This window comes from Pundamilia nyererei, unplaced genomic scaffold, assembly GCF_000239375.1.
Source record: "Pundamilia nyererei isolate P.nyererei 1_Seehausen unplaced genomic scaffold, PunNye1.0 scaffold00048, whole genome shotgun sequence".
Lineage (NCBI taxonomy): Eukaryota > Metazoa > Chordata > Actinopteri > Cichliformes > Cichlidae > Pundamilia > Pundamilia nyererei.
The window spans coordinates 1,753,319-1,772,242 of NW_005187449.1; the positions used below are offsets into that span (position 1 = coordinate 1,753,319).

Genomic DNA, 18,924 nt, shown 5'->3' on the forward strand with positions numbered 1-18,924 from the left:
CAGGTGTTATTCCTGGTAGGTTCAGGCATCTCTTCTTATTTGTAGTCATCCTCACAGTAAGTGTTTTTAATCATAGTCTGCTGACTGAATTGGGCCAGTACTCTTCAGGATTGGTCCACTGGTTTTCTGTCCAGCTGAGTACTGTGGCTCTCCATCACGAGGCTATGTGGAAAGTTCCCACCATAATGAGTCACAGAACAGCAGCGAATTTAAAAGTATGTGAGGATAAATATACACTTCAAATTTAGATGTGATAAGGTAATTACATGAAGCAGACATTTTTCTAATGTAGCGCCATTTTTTTATCAAATTTGTTGGTGCACATGGATTATATTCTCAGCCAGGTGAGGTCAGCTGACCAGCTGAAACTGTCCGATGAAGGTCAGTGTTTCCTGTGGGTTTATTGCTTTTGGATTTGGGGATGTGCCTCAGGCTGCACTGTTTCTGTGACGCACGAGGAGAATGTTTGAAAACCGTGAATGTCCAACGTGGAAGATCAACTAAACTGATGCTTTCAGGAAAACAAAGAACAAGTCATGTTTGTCTGCCACTGCACCAGCAAAAGCATCCCGCGGTCGTTCGAGAGGGTTTAACTCGAGTCCGTGCAGACTGGATTTAGTCGTTATTACATGTGTTAGTGTGTTCTGTGTTTTCCTCATCCCGGCGCTTCTCCTCCTCCTCCCCTTCCTGAGGCCTCACTATTCGAGCTATGATTACGGTTCAAAAGGTGTACCGGAGGACCCAGACGGGAGGCGAGCCGTGGGTGCAGAGGCGAGCGGGGTGGGGAAAATGAGCAGTGATAAATCCGAGACGGTGGAGGTGATGGAGACGCTGCTTCCTGGAGCTGCAGCGATGAAGAGAGATTGTGATCCGTGCAGGTTTTCATTATAACCAGACACCGTGGCTTTGCCCCACTTCAGTGACCAAATACATCATAACAAAGGTGTCGTGCTCCAAAGGCTCATCCAGACATGGCTGATAATTCACCTGCCTGCCTCCGAATCATCTGCATGCTCCTCTGTTATGAATTACAAAGTCATCGTGCAGCAGCAGACCTGACCGGGTCAGATTGCATTAGCGGCTGTTTGTCTGTTTGCATGAGCATGACTGAGAGAGATGTAAATAACATCATAAACGCTTTACAGACATTTAAACCTTTAAATGGAGCGGAGGCCGGCCGGCCGTGCATTCTTCTGCTTTTTGTTCCACACAGCTGCTTTTCGTCAGCACATGTAGGCTGCTGCATATAAAAGGGAGTTATGTAAGCTGTAACACACTCTCATACGTCCTCTCACGAGAAAATGGATGAGGCGAAGGCCAAGTCCATCATTTTATTAGAGCATCTCCAAGTATATGACTGTGTTAATTCCACAAGCAATTACAGTAAGCAGATGGATGGAAAGGCTTTCAAGCTGTCGTGCCTGTTTCAGCCTTACCTGTGCCGTGGCTTTAAGGGAGACATGGTGAGTTAGTTTTTTCATCACTGCAGTTTGTCTTTACTTAATTATATCACCAAAACTTGAAAAACTAATGATTTTCCAATCGGCCTTAAACGTAATTTGCACAGGTGCTGCAGTGGCTTTTTAGAAAGTTTGACGAAATAATTTTTTAAGCATTTTTAATACAACGCTTCCGAAACTTAACCAGCAGGGTCTCAGAAAAAGGCGTTGGGTTTTAAATAATGAAGGGTCAAGAAACTATCCCTGCACCATCGCATCACCGTCAGTCTGAACAGTGGATACAAGGCAAGATGGGTCCATGCTTTCACTAAACTCTGACCCTACCTGTCCTCGTCATGTGTCCTCATCCGCATCACATGACCTTAAAAATGCTTAAAAATAAATATCTGGTGCTCTTCCTCAGCCCTGCTCTGCTTCTCTGGTCAGGCTCACCAGCCTGCAGAGCTTCTTCTTCTGTAGTTATTGTGGTGCTCAGTTTGTGAAAGCGTGAGGGAAAAAATTGAGTTTTCGAGACAGCTTCCTGCTCTCATATGACAGTGTTTGCCACATCAGCCGAGGGCGTCATTGCGAGCCTGGATTGGCCGTTGTGTGTCCGCCAAACACATTAGTGGACAAACAAGGACGTTGCTGTGGTGTTAATTGCCGTTAGCGGGCCGTCCTTTACAATCTGTCACTGTTTGCTTGGCTTCACTGTGCACTCATCTGTCTTCCATTATACCCCCTAATCAGTATACATCATTTACATTTGCATATGTTCACATTCACAGATGCTCCTCGTGTCCACAGTCACATCAAGAAGCTTTAATAATGCAAGCATTAGTGTGAAGTTTCCCCTCTCTGAATCCATTTCTGTGCTGACTTGTAACTCTGACTGTTGTTTGGAACAAACATTTTTTTAAAGAAAAGGCAGAGACCTGATCAGAAACTGCACCCAGCAGCTTACTGGGTACAAATATGCTGATAATGTAGATTTACAAAGGTTTTGGTTCCGTATCAGAAGCGCTGCCTGCAGACAGGGCGGTCCTGCCGTCTCCCTGCGAATCTTCTTCTCTCTCCAATCACAATTTTACCTTGTATCTGCTCCTCTTCCTGGAAAAACAGAGAAAAGATGCCTCCCTGCCTAGCTTTGACTATAAATGTCATTCTACCAATTCTACTTATTATCTAAGTTTGGGACATTGTGTTTGGACTCCGTAGGCCCAGAAAATATCCTCCTGACTTTTAACCAGCATGATGTGTAAGCATGTTTTGCAAAACCCTCAGAACTTCTACATGTCAATCACGATAATTCAATTCAGTCATAGCGCTGAATGAAGCTTCTGACCTTCATTACACGGAGTGCCAACTCTTTAATGCGCACAGCAATGTGTAAAAATCATAAAAAACAACTTTATTTAATCATATTATCCCTAACAGCAGCAGCAGTCTGCAGATGGACAAATGTGCTGCTTTCAGGGATTTTTGTATGTTGTTTGCAGCCCAGTTAGCCAAATCTGATCTCCTCGGCACTCGTCTCTGTGCAGATGCACAGCTGCTAGCTTTCAGAGAAAGGTGCAGGTTCAGGCGGTACATCCCACCTAAACCAGCCAATTATGGACGGAAGGTCTGATATGACTGTCACGCTAAAACTGTGCAACCTCCTATCCCACATGGTCATGTAACCCCTGAAATTTGAAGTAAAAGCACTTTGTGACGCTTTCTTTAGTCAATTATCAGAAAGCAGATCAACATCCACAGTAGCATCGTGATACATCACATGATAGTGATGTTCAGTGGAGAAACCAGACTTTGGCTTTAACAATGAAGTTTGTAGCAGGACTTGAGCGTGTTTATATTCTCTATATTCTCTAACGTGGATCTCCTGTCCACGTGAAGCTATGAGGGCTCAGAAATGCTGGGAAAATGATTTAAAAGGAGCAATTTTGAACAGACTCCTCGTGCATTCTTACGGCCTATGACTGGGAAAATATTGGGATGTGATGTGGAATAACCCGTACCCAGTTTTGCAGTCACATGATGGATGTCGGGCGATTGTGTGTCTGCCTGTCTCTTGAGGTTTTCTCAGTTTGTTTGAATAAAAGTGATGATGCGTCTCCCTCCTCTGTCTCCCGCAGACCCAGCTGAATATTCTCCTGGACAAGCTCCGCAGCACGGTCAGTGTTTGCTCCTCTTTTGTTTACATGATTGATGTTGCGAGCCGTCCTGTCCGTACATCTCGCAGTCCCCACCTCCCCTCCCCCTCGGCGCCGTGCATCACGTCCTGAGCCCGATATGATGAATGCCATGAATTTGTGATGTAGGTTGTGGATCATGCTGTTGGTGTAATAACTTGTTTCATCTTCTCTGGTTTCTTTACCCCCCAACTCCTCCTCCTCCTCCTCCAGGGCTCCAGTTTTATTCGCTGCATTAAGCCGAACCTGAAGATGGTCAGTCACCAGTTTGAAGGAGCTCAGATCCTCTCCCAGCTGCAGTGCTCTGGTCAGTGTTTCCTGCACACTCTGATTTTAATGTTTGCACCTGGAAGGAAGTGAGGTCATTTCACTTCTAACATCACTTCCTGTCTATTCTGTCTTTTTGAAGAAGCAAAACATGTCAGGGCCTCGTTGTTCTGGTGTTTGAACACTTTTAATAGACTTAACAGTCTCCTCGAGACACTTTGTATTGTAAGGCAAGACTCTACAAGAATAGAAAGGAAACCCCAAGAATCAGATGACCTGCTATGAACAAGCACTTGGCAACAGTGGGGAGGAAAAACTCCCTTTTAACAGGAAGAAACCTCCGACAGATCCAGACTTGGGGAGGGGCGGGGCCATCTGCAGTGAGGGAAGAAGATGTGACAAAGACATGCTGTGGATGAGAGACAGAGATGAATAATAACTAATGAAGCGTAACTAAGGGAGGATTCAAGGTCACCTGATCCAGCCCTAACTATACACTTTAGTCTTTAAGCCGAATCTTAAAGGTAGAGTTAGTGTCTGTCTCCTGAATCAAAACTGGAAGCTGGTTCCACAGAACAGGGGCCTGAAAACTGTGCAGTTCATAAATGGCAGCACATTATTACAATGGTTATGGTTTTGGACAGTTTTCTTTCTTCACCAACAAAAACCTCACAGTACAAGTGTCACATTAGCTCTCTGTTAGTAAAAGTTAATGTTCTGGCACTGTCTGTGTGCCTGAGGTTTGAGATTTTCCCATAAACTGTGCCTCAGACAGCAGTGCGTAGGTCTGACGTCCAAAGACGGCTGATTGTTTACTTATTAAAAAAGAAAAAATCTGTCCTTCTGTCCACAGCTGTTGATAAGAAACAAACTTCTGTGTGACTATTTTATAATCTCCCCTTCAGCGCGTTTCACACATCTGTTATCAGTAGGTCCTATTTGTCCTATTTAAATGACAAAAAACATGCAGCGCCTTTACAGGTGACACCGAGACTGCAAATAAGAACAAAATGTCACGAAATCTCCGAAAAACACGGAAAAATTTAACCAAAGAGAGAGGGCGAGACAAAAAGGAGGCAGTGACTCATCGTCTTTTACAACAAACAAGGATGTTTTTCAGACGAGTCTGCGGGAAAATAACAAGGGTTCAACGGTGTGAGAGCAAGGTTTGTGAATTATTTGAAAAACGAGTTTAAAAGTTGTACAGAAGGAAAACAAAGTGAGTTTAAAAAGTGACAAAACTGCTGAAGGTGAGCTTTCTGTCTTTATCTCCACAATAAAGCTCTCACACTGTCTTGTGTTGTAAATCAAACGCACCCAAACCACCCACTGTTGGGTCAGGATCAAGCAAAGGTGATACGCCTTTGGCCAGACTGTGATCAGGTTGTGATTAGGAGACCCTCATCTTGGAAGGATCACTGCATGATATTTGTCAGGTAACACACAGTTGCTAATTTTTTCCATAATTAAGGAGCTCGTCAGGTTTGTTTTGGCCCGGTGTGCTCCGAGAACACGATTTCAGGTTGAGCTTCGTTTCGGTTACACAGACCTGCAGATTTCATCCGTAATACAAGCAGGAGAGTGCATCAGGAAAACAAACCGTCTGAAATTCTTTAGAGCTGCTGTTGATCTGATCGTCCCCACAAATGCCAGCTCACCTGTGGAAAAGCCACTCGTGGATGAAGCAGGTATGAGGCCTGTTCTTCCCTCTGTTCCTTTGACCGGACGTAGAGTCGATCCAAGGTCGGTGCTCTTCCCGCTGACACGTTGTCTTTTCTGCATGTTTTTATCCTCTGAGGCAGAAACTCCTCTCAGGCACAGTGTGTGCAACGCAACACTGCAGGGAGGCGTGCTGCGTTCAGGGCAAACTCGGGGACTACATGTCTCTCTCCTCACCATCCCCAAAGGTTCACAGCTCACAGAAACACAAAGCTGGCAGCACATCTGCGAAAAACTCAGCTCGGCACATTTTAAAAGTCAGTTCAGGTTTTAGGACGACGTCATCGTTGGAGGTGTCATTTTATTTGTATTTCTTCTTTTTCTTTTTTTAAATAATAATAATAATTGGGACATTAACGGCATTTCATTTTAGATTTTAGAACAGAAAGCTTTTTGTGTCAGGTTTGATCTTATTCTGAAGGCTGACGCTTTGATTTTATTTTTTGATTTTATTTTGAAGCTTTGATCTGCTCCCATACTGTACATTAAACTCCAGCTCATGATTTACAGTCAGGAAGATTTTTATAGGCTGTTAGTAAAAAAACGCGGAGATGCTACACACTTTAACATATCTCACTGCCATCAAATTAAAAAATGATGCCATTTTTCCTGAAGATGGTTGTTTAAAAAAAAAAAATGTGTGATGTGTTTTCTGAGTGATGCTGTTTTTTATTGCACATCTGTAAAGGAAATGGCTTCATTAATAACACGCACAACAAAATGGGAGCTTCCAAATAAAAACGAGTGCAACAAAGTGCTTGTTTATGCCAATGATCTTGTTTTCCTAATTGTTGGAGCTCATCGCTCGTAGTTCAAATTAAACTGTGATTAATTGCCCAACACCCATTTGAAGCCACACAGCAAATCAACCTCCACACTGCGAGAAGAGAAATTGCGACAGATGTGTTTCGTTAAAAGGTTTATATCTTTAAAAAAGGTGTTAAAAAGGATTTGAAATGTGTTTTTGATGCAGCTTCGATTTGATAGCTCACGAAAAGTGCAAATAACAGAGGATTTACTAAACACGAGAACAAAAGTTGATTTTAAATTGATTCTGTTCATTACTTTTTCTTGCCTTTTGTTTTTTCAAGTAAATGTAAATTGTAACCAGTCGGTATTTTAAGCATACCCAGATGGCCTGTATTTCCTGTGGTCCTGCTTGTGACTGTGGCCTTATTCTTAAACATTTTCTTTTTCCCTCTGTGAGATTCACCCCCATCTCTTCCCTGTCCTTGGCTTTGGAGGTAAAGAAGTGATGAGTTCAGATTTAATATCCTCAGAGATTCGGTTCATGCTCGCAGAGCTCAGATACCGCACCCCGCCGAACTCTTTATCAGTTTTATTGTGCTGAGAATCGAAGTGTTGTTGGTCTGGAGTAGACGTGAGAGACTTCGGTGTACCAGCTCGACACAGTCGACAAAGTGGGAAGCTCAGCAACAGCCGGGGCACAGAACCTCTGAAAATGAGATGTAGATTTAATCTGAGCCTGAGACGGGGCAGGGTTGTCTGACCCGAGCTGCCTTGAGCAGAAAGTACAGATAGACTTAGAGGGCTTAAGTAAGTCAGTCCACGTTGAAGTTGTGATACACCTTGCGAGTTAGACGCAGGACTTGATAACCACGTGTGGTGTTACAGCTGCTGGAGGGGAGGCTCACAGATTCAGGGTTTCTTTTCTTCTTCAAACAAAAGCGCAGATCAGCTTTTAATACCTTCATGCCCCCCAAAAGGGCTCCAAGGTGAAAGCCCTCACTTCTGAAAATTGCCTCCATGTAGCTGTGAAGGGTGATGTTTCAATTAAAGATGATATCAAATCCCCAAACAGGAAGCCGTGCAGCAATTACAGCTGAAAGCCCGATATGAGTTGTGTTCAGCTCGGGGCCAGCACTCAACAACTTTCAGCTTTATCTGAATACACAAGAGGGAACTTCTCTTATCACGGGGCAGCGGGCGGAGGAAGTCATTCAGCAAAAGAAAGTGCTTCGCGGTCGATGGGCTGAAGGTAATGATGGGGAAGATTTGAATTTGATCCTCGGGCTCCGGACGGTGTCTTGTGCTGCTGATTGTCACTCATCACCACAGTTTTATTAATCAATGAAAACTAATGAAATAGCAGAGACGTGAGCGTAGGCTAAACACAGTAGGAATCTAGGCAGTGTCTCTGTTGCTCTCAGTTAGTGATGCACCTCCAGGGTTCAAGTTAAAATAATCCTAAAATGTCTTATTTTGAAATTATATCAGTATCAAAGCTGGATATGCTCGCTGCTGTGGGAATGTCCTCATGCATTTTTTTTCTTTATTTTGGAATGAAGTCATGTAAGCAAAACCATAGACTGTAAACAAAAGATGGACACATCCACTAAAGCAGTACTGAAGCCGCGGGATCAGCAGTTTGCCTCCCGCCATTTTTCCGTTGGATGCTGAGATTAATAAAATACTGACATTACACCTACAGAAACTGAAGCACAGACTTTTTGCATGGTTAATCTGTACAATCCAGTCTGTAGAAACCAAAACTGTTTCTTTAACGGGACGGAAACGTGATATTTAATGCTGGAGAGTCTTTTTTTTTTTTTTTTTTTAACAGTGATATCTGTGGGTTTGAACAGTTGGGCGTAGCCATTTCAGAAGAAGAAACTTGATGTTCTAGTTTGAACATCAAGATAATTTTGTAAATTACATTATTAGAGTCAGAAAGGGGGAATAGCTAGTCTGTGCTCATTGGCTAACATCTTGTACAGCCAAAGTCCACGAACCAGAAAGCGACATCGCAGTGGCTCTGATTGTGTTTTATGTTCAGTGTGTCGTAGCAAATACAAAAAAGTTCTCTGGTGCATGCTTCCGTCTTATGCAGCTTGAACGCTGTTTATTTCTTTATTTTATCTTTGAGCCATATATTCTGCGTTTGTGCCGTCCTGTGATTTAAACTGTTAACTCATTTAACGTGGCTGTGAGAGTACTTTATGCTGAGGAGGGGGTTGACGAAATCAGTGGAAAAACACTCGATGGAGGTCATGAGCTCCAAAGCAACTTAAGGACACGAACAAATACTGCAGAGAGGATGAATGAATGCCAATTAGCAGCATCTGTTTGACATGAAAGAGGCCTGAAAATGAGCCCTTTGATAGAAGCTTCCAGAGCAAAATGAGATGACTAACAATGCTTCAAAAATGGCGAATGATCTCCGTTTACAGGCGGTCTAAATAAATAGATTAATGTAATGTGTCAGAGGAAAGTTGTGGCAGCACAAGCAGCAGACAGAAAGGGTCACAAAGCTGAATATGCAGTGTCTGATAAAGGATGCTAATTGGCATGCGCAGACTGTTTGGACCAGGCTCTTTAAGCAGCCTTTAGCTGCTTTGAATTTTTTCTATTTGGAAGTTCTATTAATGGGATCAGCCGAAGCTCACTTCCATTTTTGTGCCAGTATACCTGAGAGTATTTTGATTTTTACCCATACGTCTAACAACAGATTGCACAATCCAGTGTCTAAAAAAATAACAATGCCATCTGTTTTGTTTTTCTGGAAATTATATTGTTCCTGTTTTTCCTGACAGCTGCCGTCAGGTCCGTAAGTACTTGTACAATGACAGAGCTTTTGTAGTTTTGCCTCTGTACACCACCACTGAGGATTTCAAATCAAACATTCAAGATGTTTATGACTTAAGTGCAGACTTTCTGCAGCTGTAATTCAAGGTGCTTAACAAAAGTACTGCATCATTTTTTTTAGGAATTACAGAAGTTTTTATACAAAGTCCTACATTTTCTCAAAACTAACTGCTAGTCTGACATCATTTTAAGTATAAGCACGGCTTTTAATGCTTGGATGAAAATCTATTGCAGTCAGTGATTTCCTGAAGTCTAGAACCCGTAGACATCTTGAGATCCTCTGCAGGCCTGTTTCTGGGTCTCTGTTTTTGTTTAACACCTGCAAAGCTGCTCTGTTGGGTTCAGACTTAGGTTGCTTTTGCAGTTTATTTGGGTCATTATTCATCTGTTCATCAGCCCTGAACACTTCAGGGCTGAGCAGAACAGTCATTGATGAGCAGTCATCAACAAACTCCAGTGACCTGCTTTCCCCGGCAACCATTCATGCCCATGTTTTAACATTAGCTCATCAGCTGTTTCGTTCTTTCTTCAGACTTCTCTCTTCTCATCATTCTGGTACAGGTTTGTCTTGAATTTATAAAAAAAAAACACACCAAAAAACATGTTGTTGTTGTTGTTGTTGCTTTTAATTAAAAAAAACAAGTTTCCTTTGTTTTGTTTTGTTTTGTTTTAACTACACATGCTCTTTTAGATGTTTTCTGGTAAAGTCTAATTCTAATAAAGTCTGCTCTTGAGTGTAACCAGTGGTTTGCACCTTGTTGTAAGCTCTTGAAAGTGATACTCCTTAGTTAGTTTTTCTCTAACCTCTTGTTTCTGAACCATGGAAATAATTCTGCGATCATGTGCTTTAGCTGTCATCTGTGATCTTTCGGGTGAGCTGCTCAGAGCTTTTTTTTTTTTTTTTTTTTTTTTTTTTTTTTTAAGAATGCACCAGATTGTTGATTTGGTTATTTGTAAAGTTTTTCCTCTGTCTGATTGGTTTATTTTGGTTTTTCATCTTAATTATGACCTTTCATTTCAGTCTATAAGTTCAACACTTTGAATGACATCCAGATCATTTTATCTGCTCAACTTATCTTGAAATAATCGGGGAACAGGCAAAATGACAAAAACTGTGTTGTTGTCCAAGAGCTTATAGAGCTGTCTGTATTACCTACGTACCCCAGTCAAACCTGAAATGGGTGTTTTCTCATTTTACACAGGTTAGTTGGCATCAATTCATATGCCTACTTATTAGCCTATAACAGTTTTAACCCTGGAAACCTAAGTCCTCATTAACAATGAGGAACACTAAGTCCTAAAACAAAACAAAAGTTTGGTGATAAAAAAAATTTAGTTTTTAATAAGTCATCATGTTGTTTCCTCTTCAGTGTGTTCAGATTTGAGGAGTCCAATGGTGCTTGGGAGGGGTGTAGGAAGCTGTGATGCTGGGTTAAAACAGCGGTTTTAAGTAAGACTCTCATGTTTATAATCGGTTCTTTAGAAGAAAGAAGAGATTATTTCGACTGCCAGATGGACTCATAATGAATCCTAATGTGAGATGATCTAAATCTATTATTAGTCAAATTCAGTTAAAAGATGTCCACATTGGTCACAGATTAAATTTTATTCATAACTGATGCTTTTTTTTAAGAGTAGGTCTCTTTTTAATATGGTCGGATCGTCAGAGGTCATCCACATTCGAGCCCTGCGACGATGCGGCTCTGTCTATGAACTCGAGGACCTCCCCTCTGTCACTTCTATTTGCATCAAGCCTCGAGGTCAGCCAGGCTTCCTGGTGTCATTTATCTAATTTGGAAGACGGTCTTGGTCCTCGCTGTGCTCCTGTGTGTGCATAAGGAAGTAAAAATATTGTGTTTTTGTATCGTTGAAACTTCCTCTGTGTTCCAGTAACTTTCTATTTCTTTTTTAGCTGCAGCTAAAAAAGGGACCTGCTTAAGAGAATAATTGAGTGAATAATAATTGAGTGACATTAATCAGTTAAGTCCATGAATGCAGAAACAAAAATGAATGCAGCAAACAACAAAAATGTATAAACAAGACTTTGGGGGAATTAGAGATCAGCTGTACATGGATACAAGTGAAGTCCAGACTTTATTGAGCCTGTATGTGATGGAGGAAATAAAAGGTTTCACTATGTCAGAAGGAAATATAAAACTCTCTGCTAGTAAACTTCAACCTGCTCCGCACCATCCACCACACAGCAAAGAGAGTGAAGAGGCTGCAATGGGATTACAGAAACTGGCTCTTCATCACTTCAGAGCTGCTGTTAGAGGTGCTAGTGTAAACAGGAAGCTCCCAGCAGGGGCTCCCCGGTTGGTTTCTATCTGCAGGCAGTCCTCAGAGCTGTTTGATGTGAAAGCAGGAGGCATAAAAACTGCAGAACTGGGCAGCTCATACTGTGGACTCATGCCTTTTCTCCTTGGTATCAAGTATTTGTGTAATTAATTTATCTTATATGTGTACAGGTGGAAACCTCGTGTCGAGTCTTTTCGTGTTCCAAAAGCAGAAACGTCTTTTCAGACGTCCACTGAGATATTTGGTTTATGATTTACTGGTTTGGAGTAAAATGCCTAAAGCTCATGAGCTAACTCTGAGGGATTGTTTTTATTGCCTTTCTTGGCTGTGCGGTTAGTGGATCTCGAACTTTTTTGTCTGGTAAAATCATATTTTCCTCTTTTTTTGTCTGTAGGTATGGTCTCGGTGCTGGACCTGATGCAGGGCGGTTTCCCCTCCCGAGCTCCATTCCACGAGCTCTACAACATGTACCAGAAGTACATGCCTCCCAAGCTCACCCGCCTCGACCCACGGCTCTTCTGCAAGGTCAGCCCTCTGCCCCTCGGGTTTGGCCCTGAGCTCTTGTGGTTATCATTTTAACAGAGCTATATCCCCATGTTTATCTCTGCCCTGCATATCTGTGTTGCAGGCTTTGTTCAAAGCTCTGGGGCTGAATGAAAATGACTACAAGTTCGGCCTGACCAGAGTGTTCTTCCGGCCTGGGAAGGTGAGGCTCTATTCCCTGCTCACTCTGGCTAATATAGATTTTGTTCACCTAAAGAAAGACAATAGAGCCAAAGGAAAAGCGCATTAGTTTTCTTTTGCTGCCGAGGTGAGACTAGATGAGGTTTTCTAAAGAAGTGCCAGAGCCAGCAGATGGGCTTTTTTTCTCCACCAGATGAATAATTAATCACGTTTGGGTCAGACGCGTGGCTTCCAGGAGGGACTTATGAAAGTGCACACATTTGCAGCAGAGAGCCTTGAAGCGCTACATGCCGGACAAACCATAAGCCTGACAGTATAGCTGCAGGACAGGGGGATACATAAATACTTAAGTCCTCGCTGGCTGCTTTCTGAAGACGACACCACCCTCCAGTGTAGACGCAACATCACATGGTCCCCGTGAATAACTGTTTGCACCTGCGAGCAGCCACCGACAGTTGTGGCTTCCAGTTTTAGCAAATGTTAGGTGGCAGAAAAGTAAGTTTTATGTGTCAAAGCTTGAAGCACAGCCTTGGTAATCTTTGCACATCTCAGAGGCAGTGTAGCTCCTAATGTGATGGTGTGAAGCTTCAGACATCTGAAACCCAGAGGCGGGCGGGGGTTTGGCAGGGCTGCGTGTCACTGCTGTTAGAAATCAAGATTTGGAAAACAAACAATAAGGACACACAGATGTTGAGCAGATAATGCAGGAAATTCAGCAGTTTCTTTCATCGTTCAGGGGTGTTTGGAGGACACGATCACAACAAACGTCAGCTGCACAGTCGTAAAGAAGAGCTCCGAAGCCTTATAAATCCAGAGCAGTTAAGGTTAGGGAGCATTAAAGCGTGGGAGATATCCTTGACTTCTAAAACATTCATGAATGGAGTAGAGAACTTGAACTAGAATAAACGTACACCTCCGGTCTTCTGGCTGCTCTTTAGTGAGATACAAAACACACTAACAGAAAAATAAACCTGCTTTTAAGACTGAAGGACAAGGATTCAAGGCTATGATGATGATGATGTGTTATTTGTTTGGGATTATTTTCAGCGGAGTATTTGATAAAGAAGAGGCACACTGCCCATTAAAATGGCTAAAAGAACAAACGAGGTTTATCCGGGTAAAAATCAAAGACAATCACTGCTCTGATCACGTGTTTCTCGTCTCTGTCCAGTTTGCAGAATTTGACCAGATCATGAAGTCTGACCCCGACCATCTGGCCGAGCTGGTGAAGAAGGTCAACAAGTGGCTCATCCACAGCCGCTGGAAGAAGGTCCAGTGGTGCGCTCTGTCCGTCATCAAACGTACGCAACGTCTGCTCTTATATCACGATCGTGAGCTTTAACATGACGATGATCTAACAGTGTTTGAAAATGTGCGTCCATTTAAGATTCTGAAATGATAGAAAAGCATCCTCAGTATGAATAACTGGCTTTATGTTCTCTCAGTTGGTGTCTCAGTGGTCATACTGTAGCTGATGGAAATGAATAAATAGGCTCACTGAGGTTCTGTTGTAACCACCACAAAATCACGTGATTTTTTTAACTATACATAGAAGCTCCTTTGTTCATAGCAGGTTGCGTCGCTCGTTTGACTTGTTGGGTTTTTACATCGGGTGCCCTCCTGATGCAACGTTCCTCCTCCCGGGATCAAACCAGGGATCTCTATCTTGCTGAGGCATAGAACGCTGCACTTGCTGAATTTCATATTAAGGTTTTGCAGGTCTTTGCATGTGAGCACTGCCCACGTGACGTTAACTTAACAGTCATGGTGATCATTTAGGATCCAGTCACACACTCCTACAGACAAGTCTGCAACCGTCGGCAACCACCTGTCGCTAGGAAGAACGGGCAGATGTAGTCTGAATGTCAATGGACTTCAAACACCCTGCAGCTGTTCTCCAAGCTGTAGTGCAGCTGGGAGTGGATAAGATTCCGCTTCAAACTTAAGGTTGTGCCTGCTGGAGCCAACATGTGGAAGTGGAAACTTCCATTAGTTGGCGAGTATTTGCAGACAGACAGGAAAAACTACAGGTAACTATGGCAACATGGTAGAAACCAAAGAAAACACCTTCTTTGCAACAGATTGCACCAGATGAGAGAGAGAAACCTCCAGGAACCACCGCCAGCCAATCAGGGGGTTGTTTTCACCTTCAGTGTGGCAGGACACTCTTGAGCATGGCGTCACCTGACAAATTGACACAGTGATGTAACTCAGAGCTTCGTGAGTCCAGTCATGCCAAACCCCAGAACGGAGGTGGCCACCGTCACCCACTGCTTCATGAAGTCCCATTTTAAAGCTTCCTGTCTGCATTTGGGACATTGTCATCTTGTTTGCTGAGCACTCAAATTGACCACCTCTGTGAGTGTATGCAGAATACTTATCTGCAGTAGAGGCACCTGTTGATCTGTCATCAGAATCCTTCAGGGTTTTTTTTTTCTTTTTCATTGAGTAAAAAGAACCATTTTTGTTGCTTAAAGGCGTTTAGGAGACCTTCAGGGACAGCAGCAGCAGGTCAGGTTTGCGCAGATTTGCGTAATTCTCGTATAAATCTTGCTCATTTAGCTCGCAGTGTAGTGCAGGCAGATGTGTTTGGAGCCCCGTCGCGCAAACAGGAGGTGCACGGAGCAGGGAAAACAAACCACTGGCTGTTTATGTGCAGCAGAGGCTGCTGTGATAATGTGGGCTTGAGCTGTTGGAGGAGCGGTCCGTCTGTCTGCTGGTTTTTATTACTGCAGTGTCGGTCACTGCCTCTCTGTCTGTGTCCGTCTCCATTTATCCTGCTCTTCTCCGTTTTTGGGTTTCTCTCTCTCTCCTTCTCCATATCGATCGAGCTTTATTTGCAAAAACTACCCAAGCACGTCACCCATCCCATTAAAAATGGATCCAGGAGGCGTGGGGATGTATCAGCCGTAACTGTTAGACAATACTTTGACTCATGGGCTGCAGGAGCGCCCGGTGTCCTCTGCTCTCTAAATGCAAAGTCATTAATTCATCATCCTGTTATTGACGGTGTAGAAGTTACATATTCTGAGGTCATAACAAGATGAAACGAATTTGGCAGCGAGCAGAGATGTTATTGATCTCTGTCTCTATTTATCTTTCACACTTCATCTCCTCGGGACTCCCTCGTAACCCCTCCTCTCGCTCTCTCTCTCACTTTAATTTTCTCACTTCAATTCAATCCAAACTTCCTTCATTGGGAGGACGGAGAAGCGCCGGTGCTGTCACAGACTTGGAGACGGGTGGGTCTGAATCACAAATGATGTTTCTCTGTGAAGAAATCGTGAATTTCTGCAAACAACAGAAGGTAAACTGCATCAGAGAGCAGCTCGCCTCAAATTAAACCGATCTGTAGGAATTCAGCGGAACAAGGTTTCTTATCAGGACAAAGTCTGTAAACTTTAAGTTTTCTATTATTTACTCCTGAATTATGAGACAGAAAAGAAAGCTTCCTGCTGGCTTTGACCAGACCTGTACCTCGCATAGTCTGGACCTGAGGCCTCGGTCTCACATTTCAGGTCTTTTGGATAAAACAAATCTGATGTTTTATACCCAAATAGATACGAAATACATGTGTGTTTTAGGGAAGGCTTACCTTGTGGTGCGTGCCAGGTCCTGTCTGCTTTCATAACACCAAGACGGGGACGGCAAAAGGTCTATAGTGAAACTTTACTACAATAGATTCAGTTCAGTGTTATTTATATAGCCCTAAATTACAGCAAGGTGCTTTATAGTGTCAGGTCAAGACAATAATACAGAGAAAGCCTCAAGAATCAGTCCCTATGAGCAAGCACTTGGTGACAGTGGCAAAGAAAAACTTCCTTTTGACAGGAAGAAACCTCAAACAGACCCGGGCTCAGGGTTGTTTTGCCAAAGACAATTAGCTATCCTAGTAAGGAGTAAACCAGCAGTCTGAGTGCTCTCTCCAGGTGAGTGGTGCTATGAGCTCTTTGAGATGGAGCCTGATTATTTAAGACCTTTATGGCCAGCAGGGGGCGACGACTCTGGCTGGCAGAAATAAGTCGAGTTGTTTCGCATTCTGTAGTTTAATGTCCCGCTGAATAAAACAGGAAGTTAATTTATTTAATTATCGTCGAACTTATACTCTTGTAGTGCAGAGGTTTGCACATTTTTCTAACAGGAGGAAACGCAAATCACTTCAGAGTTTCATCGTCCGGTGCAGAAATCTGCCAGATCAAACATGAGGAGATACCTGCTGTGAGACTTCTTGGGAATAAAAGCACAAAGCCCATAAATCACAGTGGTGTGAAGTCGTGACTAATAGGTCGTTAGCCAATGAGGTAATGACTGGATAAACCAACCGCACTTTGGGATTCTGAATGATCCCTGGTTTCCTACAGGATGCTGAAGTCGGGTTGTTTTGGTCTCGTGGTGCAGACTGTGACCTCGCTGCTTTCAGCTCTGAGGTTAAAGTTCCCATCTCGTTCTGCTTCTTTTCTTCTGTTTGTCACAGTGAAGAACAAGATCCTGTATCGAACCAGCGCCTGCATCCAGATGCAGAAGACGGTCCGGATGTGGCTCTGCATGAAGAAACACAAACCACGGTGGGTTTCCTTCTTTCTTTCCTTTGTTCCTCACTCCTCCTTTTCTTTCCTTATCTTTGTCCTTCTCTCTCCTCCCATTTTCATCCATTTATTCTTCTTAATTCCTCAGCTCCTCTCTCTCCTGCTCACGAAGTTTACCCCCCTTTCTCTTTTCTTCTTCATCTCTACCTCTTCATTATTTTCTTCATCTCCCTCTTCCTCTTTATGCTCACACACCCCTCATGCTCACCTGTTGCTACTCATGCTTTCTCTTCGCTATCGGCCTCTTTCACGTCCACGGTGTCGCGTTTCCCTCGGAGACGGCTGCTCTGTGATGCTTCAGCTCTGCTTATTACCACCAATCTCTCGCCGATAAACAACCTGCCGCTCCACGCTGCGTCCCTCGCTGCAGGATGTGCTGGAGAGTGTGATTACAGAGGCCAGGTGGGGGTGCGCTGATGACCGGCGGGAAGAGTTTGGGCACAAATTCAGATTGAGCGAAGCAACATGACAAGGTGACAAGCATGAAATGAGCATCGTCAAAGTGGAGGTGGCACAAAGTCCAAGTCTGGCACGTCATAAATATGGTTTCGGTCATCGCGTGAAGCCCAGGCATCCAAGTCCTGAACAAGACTTTACACACCTGCATCCATGAATCATGCTGCACACACCTGATTAAAATATCGAGTAAAGTGGTGACACGTGATTTTCAACCAAACTCCTCTCTTGAGTAAAAAGATGCAGTTTAAGTGTGATTAAAATGAAGAGCTGATCAGATGCAGGCGAGTGTGAGCGTTAAACAGCGCGTCATCAGAGAAACTAATCAAGTGTTGAAGCCCAAACTGTGATTGAGATTATTCTGCGAGTAATTAGCGAGCTCTGCAGCAGAGCTGACGGTGCTTCGCTGACTGCCAGGTGACGAGATTACCAGCGTTTAACGGCTGCCCGCTGTTAACGAGCCCCCCGGCAGCGCTCTCTCCCTCTGATGCTTTTCATTACTGAGGTCTTGTGTTTGTGTGGCAGGATCGACGGGTTAGTCAAAGTGCGTAACCTGAAGAAGAGGATGGACCGCTTCAACGAGGTGGTGGGCGGGCTCAAGGAGGGCAAGCAGGAGATGAGCAAACAGGTCCGGGAGCTGGACGCCGCCATCGACACCCTGATAGTCAAAATCAAGGTGGGTGTGGTGTATAGTTTGACCGCGCACTGAAAAAGTGCCATGTTTATGAGAAATGAGATGTATACAACATTTATGAGAAAAAAAGTTTGCAAATTTGGAACAAAAATGATCTTTTTTTGTAAATTTCCATATTTTTTTCTTAGATAAATGCTTGCAAATATGTTTTAAAAAGAGTCTTTGATTGAATGATTGAATGTGATTTTAGGAATTTTATCTGGTTATCTCGTTGATTCACAGGCACTCAGCCTCTAAAGCGACCCTCTCACTGTCATAATGGTATTTCCTGTTAAACTGGATTAAACGGTGTGCTTTGTCTGACTGTAACGTCACCTCCTCTTCTCAGATAATCTTACCCGTGGATGTCATAAATCCTGAACGTGCCGCAGTGGATTTTCTTTTTTTAAATTTCCATAATTTAGCACACCGTAGCTTCCCTGTCACTTTTCTTCCTGGAGGGAAGTGGTGGAGGCGTGAGGCTGACAGGTGGGAGGCTGACAGGTGTTCACCGCGGTATGTGTCGAGATAAGAGGGACAAACGCCGGCGGAGGAAGTCTGACTGAAAGGCTCCCGTCACTTCAGACTCCGCCCCGCAGCTTTGTTGTGGAGTGACTGCTAGTTGGAGGAAAAGTGGTGCGGTGACAGCCAATGTTCCCTCTAATTTTTCATGTGTCTGAGTGAACACACAAGCTCCCTGAGCGGTCCCTTGGACCACTGTGAGCGACATCAGACGTGTGCACTGTGGTCACGCCGGCATCGAATCCATCCAAGTTACATGGTTTATTAAAAGAATCAAATTACAGCATTTACATTTATGTTAAACTACTTTTAATTAAGTGCTTTAGCCCACTTACAATGAAAATTAAAAACAATATTGTTCATGACCTGTTTAGTATGTTAACACTATTGGAAGTAAAAATAACTTGAACTCCAATTTTGAAAACAAAACTTTCTTCTTTTTTTTTCTTTTTTTTTTTAAGTAAAGCTGTGACTTGTATTGT

The 18,924-nt window shown here is 43.3% G+C and overlaps 1 protein-coding gene across 7 annotated transcripts in view; it reads left to right on the top strand.

Annotated features, from left to right (window-relative positions):
• The window catches only part of myo6a (myosin VIa), a 148,098-nt gene that overhangs the window by 84,444 nt on the left and 44,730 nt on the right, over positions 1–18,924 (top strand). For all 7 annotated transcript variants that reach the window (XM_013910759.1, XM_013910757.1, XM_013910758.1 and 4 more), the window contains exons 19-25: positions 3,575–3,613; positions 3,845–3,938; positions 11,916–12,046; positions 12,150–12,227; positions 13,377–13,506; positions 16,680–16,770; positions 17,773–17,923. In XM_013910759.1, the coding sequence (XP_013766213.1) occupies positions 3,575–3,613; positions 3,845–3,938; positions 11,916–12,046; positions 12,150–12,227; positions 13,377–13,506; positions 16,680–16,770; positions 17,773–17,923 (714 nt within the window). The remainder of the gene's footprint in view (positions 1–3,574; positions 3,614–3,844; positions 3,939–11,915; positions 12,047–12,149; positions 12,228–13,376; positions 13,507–16,679; positions 16,771–17,772; positions 17,924–18,924) is intronic.